The following is a 13,254-nucleotide window of genomic DNA, read 5'->3' on the forward strand; positions in this document are numbered from 1 at the left end:
ATCCAGTTGCCTGACAGCTGGATGGGCACAAGAAATTTAAAACAACAAATCAAAACTTCTGATTTTCCCTCACAAATCAGTTTTCTATCCTTTCCCACCATGGTGAAGTGGCACCATCAATCACCTCAGCAGAAAATGTGGACATAATCCTGATTCCATTCTCCATATCGAATCTGTAAGATAATACAACATATACCTAGTACCCAGTTATTTATCTGTAATGCTGCCGCCACAGTCCAAGTCACAATTACCTGTGTTTTGAATTACAATAGCTTCTCTGTTTTCATTCTTGCTCCCGTGCTCAAAACCCTCCAAAGCCTTCTAATCACATTTAGAATATAAAACCCAAACTCATTACCATGTTTTACTAGGTTCTGTTTGATGTAACCATTAGCTGCTTCATGTCCTGCCACTCTCCTCTTTGCTCACTCTATTCCATCAACACTGGCCTTCTTGCTATTTTGCCAACATGCCAAGATTCCCACCTTATCTGTTGTTCCCTGTGCTGTGATATGTGCATGGTTCATACCTTCCCACTATGTGTTCACTACTGCAATATCACAGAGGGGCCTTCCCCCAAGAAGTGTTCCTTTACTCAGCTTCACTTTCTTCGTAGTACTTACTATTATTACCAGAAATTATGTTACTGGGGTTGGGGCTGTAGCCCAGTGGCAGAGCGCATGTTTAGCATGTGTGAGACACTGGATTTGATCCTTAGCACCACATAAAAATAAATAAAATAAAGCCATTCTGTCATCTACAACTACAAAAAAAAAAAATTTAAAAAAAGAAAAGAATTTATGTTAACTGTTATGTAAAATGTCAATTAAAAAGAATATCTTCTGAATATTAACATGTCATGTATCATAAGATCATATTACAGTATATTACAAAGCAGATTTAAGGCCAACAACAACAACACACGAACAGGTATTTAGTTAATGCATCTTTTCTACTTGTAAATATATGTAAATGAGTTCTGTATGCATTTTTGGGGGGCACTGTATATACATTATTATAACAACACTAGCCTATAAGTAAAGAAATATATCTTTAATATATAATTATCTTTATATTTTAATTTAATTTTCTATTAACAATTTATATTAAGGTTAAAGATCATCTTCTGAACTATTTTTTCCTGTTTTATAACAAAGTCAGATAGATTTTATAAACTCTGATTTTTGTTTGCTTATTTGATAAAAGATAAAGTAACATGGCATTAGTTTTTTTTCAGAATGTAAAAAACAACATACTAACATGAATAAAATTCCTTTGATTCTGGCTTTTTTGAAATAACAGTATTTTTGAATATTAGGTAGTATAACCAAGAACTTTTTTTTACCCCTTCCAGCTTTGGATAATCATTTCAGTATTCACTCAATGTTTTTCATTTTATAACAGTAATTGATATCTTTGTTTTATACAGCATAAAGAGGATTTACCTTCTTGTATCCCACAGCTTGACAATGTTATCTAAAGAGCCTGAAATCAGTTGCTGTTCATGAGTAGGAGACCACTTTACTGCTGTGACCCAGCCTGTATGTGAGGTCAAGGACAGCAACACCAAGGAACCATCTGAACAAAGAAAAAAGATAACAAGTACTAGAGAAATAGGCAGACAAAAACCTAAAAAAATATTTGGAGAATTTTTTTTTTAAACACCTCCCAGTAGTTTATACAACTCACCTTTAGTTCGGGGATCCCACAGTCTGATATGCCTATCTGTGCTTCCAGAAGCTAAACGTTTACAAAGTGGAGAATAGGAAATACAGTTAAACACTTTATTTCCTGTCTGAAAAGGAAAAAGAAAAGAACATTTAACTATGGTAGGTTAAAAGTAATCATTTCTATAAGTTTATCACTTAGAAGATCAAAGTTAATCAGGGAAGTACTGAAATTCTTACCAAAGTTGACTTAAGACTACCAGACTCAACATCCCATATTCTAATTGTGTGGTCCCAAGATGCACTGCAGATTTCTTCAGCATCTGACCAGAGTACTGAGGAAATTGCTTCCGTATGGCCAGAGAGGGTCACCATGGGAGTCTAGAAATGGAAAAACCCCCCACAAAAAAGGGAAAAGCATTTTCATTTCAGAGTAATCAGAACAATAGTAGTAGTTATTAACTTCCAATGGTATATGCTAGGTATTTTTGCCAGGTGTTTTAGCTTTGATATTCGGCTCTATTTCTTCTTATAATAATCCTCTAAGATGGATATATCTATTCTTATCTTATACATGAACACACTGAAGCTGAGAGAACTTGCCCAGCATTATACAGTTTATAAGTGGCGGACTTGAGTTTAAATCCAAATATCACTCCTAAGTTTCTTGTCTTTCTACTATATTCTGACTCTTTTTAAAAATATTTTTTTAGATGTTGACAGACTTTTATTTTATTCATTTATTTATATGTGTGCTGAGAATCGAACCCAGTGCCTCATACATGCTAGGCAAGTGATCTACCACTGAGCCACAACCCCAGCCCTATATTCTGACTCTTCCTCATCTGTTCTACTTTTCATTTTAATCAGTATTAATATTAACACTAATTTCACTTTCCCAATGGATAAACATCATATTAAAGTCCAGTCCCCAGATGGCCTTGGACTGACCCAGTCTCTTTCCTCTCTTCTACTAGCCTGTAGTTCTCAGAATAACTGTAGAATATGCTGGGAATGTAACATCCTGAGATAGGGATGGACTGACCGGAACAGCCTGGGCTCAGTTCCAGCCCCCCCAGAAACAGGATGTCCTTCAAAGCATTGCCCAGTAGGTCTCATGACCTGTGGGTATAAACCCTAAGTGTTGCTGCTTTTTGGGATTCCTCAGCTGTGGTGAAAGTGGTGCATACAGTCAAGACTCCATTCACCCCAGGCAGCTTTCTTGAGCCTTGGGAGATTGACTTGCAATGGATTGTAGGCTTCTGTTGGCCCTTGCTGCTTCTCTGTAAGTGATAAAATCTATTTCATGTAACTTGTTGCATGTGAATCTGTTCTGTATCACTGGACTCATGCAATCAGTAAATAAGCAGTGGATAGAAGCGTTTAGACTCTTACTCCCTGCGGTTAGCATAGTGATGATCTTTACTGTCCTCCATGCAGTGTGTGTGGGGGATTCTCTGTTGGGATCAGTTATTAGTGAACCTGCTTCAGTTAATGAAATAAGTTTTCAGGCCAGACAGATCTAGGTTTGAGTTGAGGTGCTACCAATTTCTACATGACTTCTCTAGATAAATTAATCTCAAAACATTCTTGGCACTCCATTTCCTCAGCATCTTTAATTTTGTTTGTTTGTTTTGCTTGTTTGGTAGCAGGGACTGAACCCAGGTCTGCTTAACCACTGAGCCAAATCCCCATCCCTTTTTATTTTTTATTTTGAGACAGGGTCTCACTAAGTTGCTTAGAACCTTACTAAATTGCTGAGGCTGGCCTTGAACTTGCGATTCTACTGCCTCAGCCTGGGATTAGAGGCATGCACACCATACCCAGAATTCCTATTGTTTAATCTTTAAAAAATGTCTGTCCACAACTCATTTATTAGTATTCCAAAATCTCTAATGTCTTTTCCAAATTAAAACCCCCAAACAGGGCTGAGGAGATAGCTCAGCTGGTAGAGTGCTTGCCTCACAAGCACAAGGTCCTGAGTTCAATCCCCAGTACCACAAAAAAAACAAAAAAACAAAAAAAAAACAAAAAAACAAAAAAAAAAAACCCAAACTACGTATAGTGCCTATAAGGAACATGTAAGAGAGAGAAAAAGAATTCTGGAGTAGGAGGCAGTCAGTCGACTTTTGTCACTGTCACAGTTAAATTTCTTAACTATAACCTCATCTATAACTGGAAAGGTTACACTAGATCAGGGAATAGACTTTATAAGTAACGTGCCAGCAAGTAAATATTTTAGACTTTGCCAGCCACATGCAGTTTCTACTGCATATTCTTATTTGTTTTTATAATCCCTTAAAAATGTAAAAACCACTTTTATAGTCTATAATATAAAATGAAGTATTCATAATGTAAAAAATAAGCCCAAATTGGTTGTTTGGCTGTGTTTGTCAATTCCTGAACCAATGATACAAATATTGCTTTTCTGTCTCTAAAATTTTCCTGAATGAAGTAAAGAAACCTGATAAGGAAGTAGGAATAGAACAACTTCTGATGTGATTTTTCAAAAAAACAAAAAGGTAAAAGAGAGGTAATCAGAAGCTTATAGGATAGAAAATGACAAGGTAGAAAGAAACAACAGGTAAACTTATATGAATAAACTCCCATTTTTAGGTGGTAACTCAAGAGAAAGGAAAACTTACGTTCACATAGAAAACTGAACATAGAAAATATCGTATTATGTTTTATTCATAACTGCCTACCTGGAAAACAACCCAACTATCCTTCAACTTGGGAATGATTAAAACAACTATGGTATATCCATACAACAGAATCCTACTCCACATCTAAAAGGGACAACCCACTGATACCTTCAACAATATGGGCGAGTCTCACTACCTTATATACTAAATGGGAAAAAGGGTTGATGTATTACACTGTTATTCTACTTATGTGACATTCTGGAAAAATAAAATTGTAAGAACAGAGAACAGATCAATGGTTGTGAGGGTATGGAGGTGAGAACTACAAAGGGGCAACATGAATTCTGGTGGATGAGAAACCCTTCTGTATCTTGGTTGCATGCATTGCTCAAAAGCCAAGAGCTGGGTTAGGGTTGTAGCTCAGTGGTAGAGCACTTGCCTAGCACGTGTGAAGCACTGGGTTCAATCCTCAGCACCACAGAGAAAAAAAGCCAAGAGGTATAACCAAAAAGAGCACATTTTATTTTCTCTCCGTAATTTTTTTAAAGAAGAAAAGTCAATATTGGCATTATTATTATAAACAAACTTAAGCGGAACAGTACAAGAAGAAAAGCTATTTTGAGAATTATAAAGGAAGAAACTTTATGTTAATATATGAGGCAAATGACAGGTACATGACTGGCAGCATTATTCATATTAATATAAGTCAGGTACTAGAACAGAATGCAGAGAGAAGAGGACTTCGATATATGTTGTATTCCTTTTTTTAAAATCCAAAGTTTTCTATAATTTCTAATTATAGCAACATTTTCACTGTAGTTAGCACTTCGAACTTTTCTGGAATGACTTTGAGCATTAAATAATGCATGTATTTAAGCCCTATATAAAGCTAAATGAGAAACTGAATATACTATTGTTTCTCTCAAATGAACAATGGAAGCAATTTTATAAATGCATTCCCCTAAAAATAAAAGGCACTGAGTGATTAAAAATACATGTAATACATACATTCAGCAAAGAACACGAATCTAGAATATATAAAAAACTTGCAAATTAAGAAAAGGATAGGCAATATATTTCTTTTAAATGGGCCAAAATATGAACAGACATTTCATAATTAAATATCAAAGGGTTGGGGTTTAAATTAAGTTCAACTAGACACCACAAAAAATGGGTAAAATAATACACTTTTCAAAAAGTAAGTTAATGTGTAGCCAAGTGTAGAGGGTTGCACCTGGAGTCCTAGCTACTTTAAAAAAGTTAGTTAATGTATGTATATGTTACATGGTAAAATAGTCATGGCATTGACCATATCAAGTGCTAGCAGGGATGTAGAGTAACTTGAACTTTTATTTACTGCTAAATGAAGTGAAAAATTGTTATAGCCCAACTTTTGACAGTATCTAACATTCAGAAAGTAAAACATGTACAATACCCTGTGTGACCCAGCAATTCTACTTCTGCAGAATGACCACACATGTAATCCTAAAGCCAAGTCTTAAAAACTTTCTTAGCAGACTTATTCATGGTAGTCCAAAACTGGAAACTAACTAAATGCCCATCAAAAGAAGATTTTAAAAATTGTGGTATATGAAATTTAAAAATAGGTAAAACTAAGATGGTATAGGTCAGAAGATTACCTTTGGGGGTCTACTGACTGTGAAGTAGACTAGAGGGAATTTTCTAGGTGCTAGGTGATTCTCCATATTTTGATTTGAGTAGTGATTACTTGGGTATAAATCTTTGTAAAAATTAATTGAGGTGTACATTTAAACTATACACTTTACTATATGAATTGCAAACTTTAAAAAGAAAGGAAAAAAACCTACCTTTTCAATAAAGAATTTTAATAACTTAAGAAATCTTTAAAAAAAATAAGAAATCTTTTTCTACTCATATACATTCTTTAGAGGTTTGATCAGAGAAATACATCAATAGAAATTACCACTGAATACACTATTTAATTGGTACGGCATTTCCAGCTTTAATTTGTCCTACAAAAGTAAGGAAGCTGAGTACTTGCCAGATCTTTCCTTTTGCAATTCAGCAGTGTACGTTTAAACGTACTAAGAAGTTCTTTATCACTACTTTCAATTGGAACCAGTGAGTTCATTGTTTATTGCATCTTACGTGAGTTCAATGAATCATTTATGATCAACTTGATTCTCATTTTCAACAATTTTTTAAAATATTTTTTAGATGTTGATAGACTTTTATTTTATTCATTTATTTACATGTGGTGCTGAGAGTCGAACCAGTGCCTTATACATGCTAGTCAAGTGCTCTACCACTGAGTACAACCCCAGCCCCTCAACGGTTTTTGTAAGATATCTTATTAGTGACTACAGAACTAATGTGCAAATATGTGGTTGATTACTGCACATTCACTAAAACTGTTAGAAAATAAATGAAAAATGTTTTCCTAAGCCTTGCTCAGTATTTTCCTACTCGTTAAGCATATAAAAACAGATTAGGTCACACTGTGACAAATATCTTCATAATAAAATAAGATGAATTAAGAATCTGGATGAATAGTCAAACTCATGGAAGCAAGAGTAGACCTGTGACTGTCAGGGGCTAAAGTATAGGGGAAATTGGGAAAAGTTGGTCAAATGGTAAAAATGTTTAGTTATGAGGTGAACAAGTTCTACAGATCTAATGTACAGCAAGAGTGGTGATGGATGTATTAATTTGATCATGATAATTATTACCCAGTGTGTGTATATATATATTATATCTAATCATCATGTTATAGACCCTGAATATAGTCAATCTTTATTTTTCATTTAAATTTTCTTTTAAGTGAAACAAAATCTAGATGAACTTTCTCAGTTCAATTTAATGGGATCTAAAAACTAAATGATAGAAGCAATTTCCAAATTAAACTCCTGGTTTCTAGTGAATTAGGAAATATGACTAGCAACCCTATTAAGAATTATATCCATAATATATTAAACAAATAATATTGAAGTCAGGTAATTAGTTGCTTCACTTAACTCTAGTGCAAGATTTAAAATCAAAAGATCCTAATTCAGAATGCACGATGAGATCAATTACAATAGCTCTATAATCAGTCTACCAACCTGTAAGTCTAACTCAATGCTACAAAATTCCAAGATTCAGATAAATGTAGCATTAGTACAAGGTTTACAAAGAAAAATTTACAAATTTACTAAAAGAAAGCATAATTTTTTCGCCTACTGAAAGTAATCTCTTTTTTTCAGAAGGTCTGTAAATTGAAGAAGGTAAGACAAAAACAAATACAAATAAGAAAGACTCTTAAATTTCCACATATTCATTAATACAAATCTAAGAAAGTACTGTCAGTTCTAATACTTACCCTTGTTAGTCCTAATTGTTCTGTTTTCTGTTTCTTTCTTGGTCTGTTTGTGGATTCCTCCGTTTCATCTTCTTCATCTGTAAGGACTACATCAGAGAGAATAAGATTTAATATTGGAAAAACTTTGTCAATATTAATTGCAAGCTGTCTGAAAGAATTTCTTGCATCTCTGAGTTCAGTTTTTGTATTATCTCAATTCATTAGGAAAAGGATTTTTTATCATTTTGTGTTAACAGAAAATTATACATAAAAAACAATACCTAGATTACTAATATTCAAAAATAAGAAAGCAAAAAGTATATTAAAAAATGAAATTCTGCTATATCTTTTTCTTTTTTTTTTTTTTTTAATGTGGTGCTGGGAATTGAACCCAGGGCCTTGTGCACGCAAGGCAAGCACTCTACCAGCTGAGCTATATCCCCAACCCTCTGCTATATCTTTAAGATCACTATTATTAAAATAGATCACTTTACAATAGCTATGAAAAAAGTGCTTACTATTAGTTCTAGGAGTTACAACTAGATTGTATTTACATTACATAGGGGGTACTAAGGTAAACAATGTTAAAATGAGATACATTTCAACTATAATACACCAATTTTAAAAAAATGTGGGGAAAAGAAGGAGATACATTTCAGTCATGTTTATTCTCCTTGAATATTTCATTTTTTTAACAAAGAAAAGTGATTCAGTTTTTTGTTTTTGTGGTGCTGGGGTCAAGCCCAGGGACTCACATGTGCTAGGAAAGTGCTCTACCACTGTGATACATTCCTAGCCCCAGACTTCTGTTGTTGTTTCAGTATATGTTATCTATTTATTTTTATTAGAGTATTATACATTATAGTTGGGTTCATCCAGATAAAATCATTCATGCATGCAATCTGATTTCACTTCATAATACCTTGTTTTACCTCCCATCCTCACTCCCTTCCTCTACTTATTTATTTACTTATTTTGGTACCAGGGAATTGAACTCAGGGTGCTTAACCACTGAGCCATGTCATTAATCCTTTTTATATTTTAGTGTGAGACAGGGTCTCACTGAGTTGCTTAGGGTCTCACTAAGTTGCTGAGGCTGGCTTTGAACTTGTGATCCTCCTGCCTCATCCTCCTGAGCCACTGGGATTACAAGCGTGTACCACCAAACCCAGCTTATTTTTGATTGGTTCTTTTTACTTACACATGAAGGTGAAATCCCCTGTGGTATATTTATATATGCACATAACCAGTTTCTAAGGAAATCATTCTGCATTGCCTTCCGTTTGCCATCCTTCCACTCTGACTCTCAAACTCCTTCTACCTCACTACTGGTCTTCCTTATATCTTTATCATATCCTATCCTTCTCTCCTTTCCTTTATTTTACTCTAGCTTCCATATATGAAAGAAAACATTTGACCTTTGAGTTTCTGAGTCTGGCTTATTTCACATAGTATGATGTTCTCCATTTCCATTCATTTACCAGCAAATGCCATTATTTCATTCTTCTTTATGGCTGAATAGAGCTCCATTCTATGTATATACCACAATTTCTTAATCCATTCATCTTTGATGGACATCTGGGTTGATTCCACAATTTAGCTACTGTGAACTGTGCTGGTATAAATATCAAGGTGGCTTTATCACTATAGTAAGCAGATTTTAGCTTTTGTTTGTTTTTATTTTGTTTTTTTGGTACCAGAGATTGAACCCAGGAGCACTCAGCCACAACCTCAGCCATTTTTTATTTTGAGACAGGGTCTCACCAAGTTGCTTAGGACCTCCCTAAATTGCTGAGGCTGGCCTCAAACTTGCAATCCTCCTGCCTCAGCCTCTGGAGTTGCTGGAATTACAGGCATGCACTACTGTACCCAGCTGATTTTAGTTTTGTTAGAAAAATATCAAGGAGTGGCAATATCTGGGTCATATGATGGTTGCATCCTAGTTTTTTTGAGGAATCTCCATACTGCTTTCCAGAGTGATATACTAATCTGCAACCCCACCAAGAAAGTACAGGTGTACCTTTTCCCCTTCCTTGCCAGCAGTTATTGTTTGTATTCTTGATCATTGCCATTCTGTGTAGAATAAGATTAAATTTTAGTGGTTTTGATTTGCATTTCCCTGAATGCTAGAGATGTTGAACATAAATTTTTATTTGTTGGCCAGCTTTTTTTTTTTTTTTTTTAATGTTGATAGACCTTTCTTTTATCCATCTATATACGGTGCTGAGAATTAAACCCAGTGCCTCACACATGCTAGGCCAGCATTCCTACCACTGAGCCACACACAATCCCAGCCCCTCTGATGAGTTCTTTTCCCCATTTATTTGTTGGGTTATTTGTTTTTTATTTGTTTGTTTGTTTGTTTTTGGTGTTAAATTTCTTGAGGTTTTTTTTTTTACATTCTGGATATTAATCCCCTGTCGGAAGAATAGCTGCCAAAGATTTTTCTCCCATTCTGTAGGCTCTTTATGCTCTTAATCATTTCCTTTGCTAAGCTAAGCAGAAACTTCTTAATTTGATGTCATCCCACTTATTGATTCCTGATTTCTTGCACTTTGGGGGTCTTATTGAGGAAGTCAGTACCAGCACCTATACGACAGAGTGTTGACCCTGTTTTCATTTAGCAGTTGTGAGAGATTTCTTAAATAATTCCTAAGTCTTTGATCCATTTTGATTTAACTTTTGTGCAGAGTGAGGAATAGGAATCTAGTTTCATGTTTCAATACAGACCTATTCAGTTTTCCCAGCACCATTTGTTAAAAAGGCTGTCTTTTGGGGGTGATGGGAAGGAAAGACAATAGAATGAGACAAACATCATTACCCTATGTACATGTATGATTACACAAATGGTGTGACTCTACTTCATGTACAACCAGAGAAATGAAAGTTGTACTCCATTTGTGTACAATAAATCAAAAAATAATAATAAAAAGGCTGTCTTTTCTTCAATATATATTTTAGGCATCTTTGTCAATCATAAGATGGCTGTAAGTATGTGGGTTTGTCTCTGTGCCTTCTATTCTGTTCCATTAGTATTCATGTCTAATTTGATGCAAATACCATGCTGTTTTTCAGGATTTTTTTCTACTTTGGTTGAGTCATTTATTATTCAAATATCATTGCTTGATATTATTTTTTCTACTGTTTTATTGGTACATTATAGTTGCACATATTGCTGGTATTTGTTGTTACATATTCGTACATACATACAATATAACAATTTGGTCAATATCACCATACACATATATACACACACCACATTTTCTTTATCCATTCAACTGCTGGACACCTAAGCTGGTTTCATAGTTTGGCTACTGTGAATTGTGCTGCTATGAACATGGGTATACATGTATCACTGTAGTAAGATGATTTCAATTCTTCAGGATAATACCAAAGAGTATTTATCCTGGGTCATATGGTGGTTCCATTCCTAGTCTTTTGAGGTATCTCCATGCTTATTTCCATAGTGGCTATAATAATTTACAATCCCACCAACAGTGCAAAAGTATTTCTTTTTCTCCACATCCTCTGTAGTATTTATTATTGTTTGTATTCTTTTTTTTTTTTTTTTTTTTTTTTTTTTTTTTTTTTTGCGGTGCTGGGGATTGAACCCAGTGTCTTGTGCTTGCAAGGCAAGCAGTCTACCGACTGAGCTATCTCCCCAGCCCCTTATTGTTTGTATTCTTGATGACTGTCATTCTAACTGGTGTGAAATGAAATTTCACTGTAGTATTGATTTGCATTTCCTTAATTGCTAGTAATGTTGAACATTTTTTCATGTATTTGTTGGCCATATGTATTTCTTTTTGAGAAGTGTCTGTTTAATCACTTGCCCATTTATTACTTGGTGTTTTTTGGGGGGGTACAAAGTTTTTTGAGCTCTTCATATATTATAGATATTAATCCTGTCAAAAGAGTAGCTAACAAGGCTGGAATCATGGCTCAGTGGTAGAGCGCTTGCCTAGTGCATGTGAGGCACTGGGTTTGATTTTCAGCATGATATATAAATTAATTTAAAAAAATGTCTATCAACATCTAAAAAACTTTTAAAAAAAGTAGTTAGCAAAGATTTTCTCCCATTCTATAGGTTCTTTCTTCATATTCCTAATTGTTTCCTTTGCTGTGCAGAAAGTTTTTAATTTGATGCTGTCCCATTTATTAACTATTGGCATTATTTGCTGAGTTTTAGGGGGTCCTACTGAGAAAAGCACTGCCAGTGCCTAAAAGCTGGAGTGTTGAACCTATGTTTTCTTCTATGAATTACATAGACAGTCTAATTCCGAGGTCTTTGATCCATTTTGAGTTGATTTTTGTGCAGGGTAAGAGATAAGGGTCTAGTTTCATTCTTCTACATAGGGACCAGTTGTTCCAGGTCCATTTGTTAAAAAGGCTGTCTTTTCTCCAGTGTATGTTTTTGGCATCTTTGTCAAGGATCAGATGACTGTAGATGTGTGGGTTTGTCTCTGACTTCTATTCTGTACCACGAGTCTGTTTTTGACAGTACCATGCAGTTTTTGTTACTATAGCTCTGTAGTATAATTTGAAATCAGGTATTATGATATCTCCAGCATTGCTTTTTTGGTTTAAAATTGCTTTGGCTCTTCTGAGTCTTCCATTCTTCCAAATGAATTTTTAGACTGTTTTTTCTAGTTCTGTGAAGAATGTCAATCGTATTTTGATGGGGATTGCATTGAACATGTATATATATATATATTAAATATATATATATATATTTAATATTTTAGCTGTAAATGGACATGATACCTTTGTTATTTTATTTATTCATTTTTATGTGGTGCTGAGAACCCAAGGCCTCACATGTGCTAGGCAGGTGCTCTACCACTGAGCTACAACCCCAGGCCCCTGAACATGTATATTGTATGCCATTTTAACAATATTAATTCTGTTTATCCACAAACATGGGAGGTCTTTCCATCTTCTGAGATTTTCTTCAATTTCTTTCTTCAGTGTTCTATACTTGTCATTGCAGAGGTCTTTAACCTCCTTGGTTAGATTTATTCCTAGTTTTTGTTTTGTTTTATTTTGAGGCTATTGTGCATGGAATTGTTTTCCTGATTTCTTTCTGAGGACATTTGTTGTTGGTATATAAGAAAGCTGTTAATATTTGTATGCTGTTTTTTTTAACCTGCTACTTCACCAAGTTTATTTATTAACTATGGAAGTCTTTTGGTGGAATGTTTTGGTGGAATGTTTTGGATCTGCATAGGATCATATATGCAGAGTGATAATTTGACTTCTTCCTTTCCTATTTTTATCCCTTTTATTTCCTTCTATTGGTTAATTGCTCTGTCTAGAATTCCTAGCAATATAGTAAATAGGAGGGGTGAGAGTGGACACTCTTGTCCCGGATTTTAAAGGAAATACTTTTAGTTTTTCCTCCATTTACTATGAGGTTGACTTTGAGTTTTTCACACAGAGCCTTTCTGATGATTAGGTAGGTTCCTTCTATCCCTCATTTCTTCAATGGTTTTATCATGAATGGGTGCTGAATTTTGTCAAAGGCTTCTTTATCTACTGAGATAACTGGTTTTTGTCCTTAATTCTGTTTATGTGATGAATTACAGTTATTGAATTGTGTGCATTAAACCATCCTTGCATCTCT

The 13,254-nt window shown here is 34.5% G+C and overlaps 2 protein-coding genes across 10 annotated transcripts in view; one reads left to right on the plus strand and one right to left on the minus strand.

Moving 5' to 3' along the window:
• The window catches only part of Wdr12 (WD repeat domain 12), a 28,168-nt gene that overhangs the window by 2,231 nt on the left and 12,683 nt on the right, over nt 1-13,254 (minus strand). Inside the window, 4 exon segments of the mRNA XM_047547461.1 lie at nt 1,446-1,578; nt 1,690-1,795; nt 1,908-2,048; nt 7,653-7,738. Of these exon segments, the coding sequence (XP_047403417.1) occupies nt 1,446-1,578; nt 1,690-1,795; nt 1,908-2,048; nt 7,653-7,738 (466 nt within the window).
• The window catches only part of Carf (calcium responsive transcription factor), an 84,666-nt gene continuing 74,218 nt past the window's right edge, over nt 2,807-13,254 (plus strand). For 5 of the 9 annotated variants that reach the window (XR_007107941.1, XR_007107940.1, XR_007107945.1 and 2 more), the window contains exon 1: nt 2,807-2,952. The gene's annotated coding sequence lies outside the window, so the exon portion shown is untranslated. The remainder of the gene's footprint in view (nt 2,953-13,254) is intronic. The other 4 variants (XR_007107943.1, XM_047547451.1, XM_047547452.1 and 1 more) reach the window with 1 other exon arrangement.

The sequence above is a fragment of the Sciurus carolinensis genome, chromosome 3 (genome assembly GCF_902686445.1).
Source record: "Sciurus carolinensis chromosome 3, mSciCar1.2, whole genome shotgun sequence".
NCBI classification, from domain to species: Eukaryota; Metazoa; Chordata; class Mammalia; order Rodentia; family Sciuridae; genus Sciurus; species Sciurus carolinensis.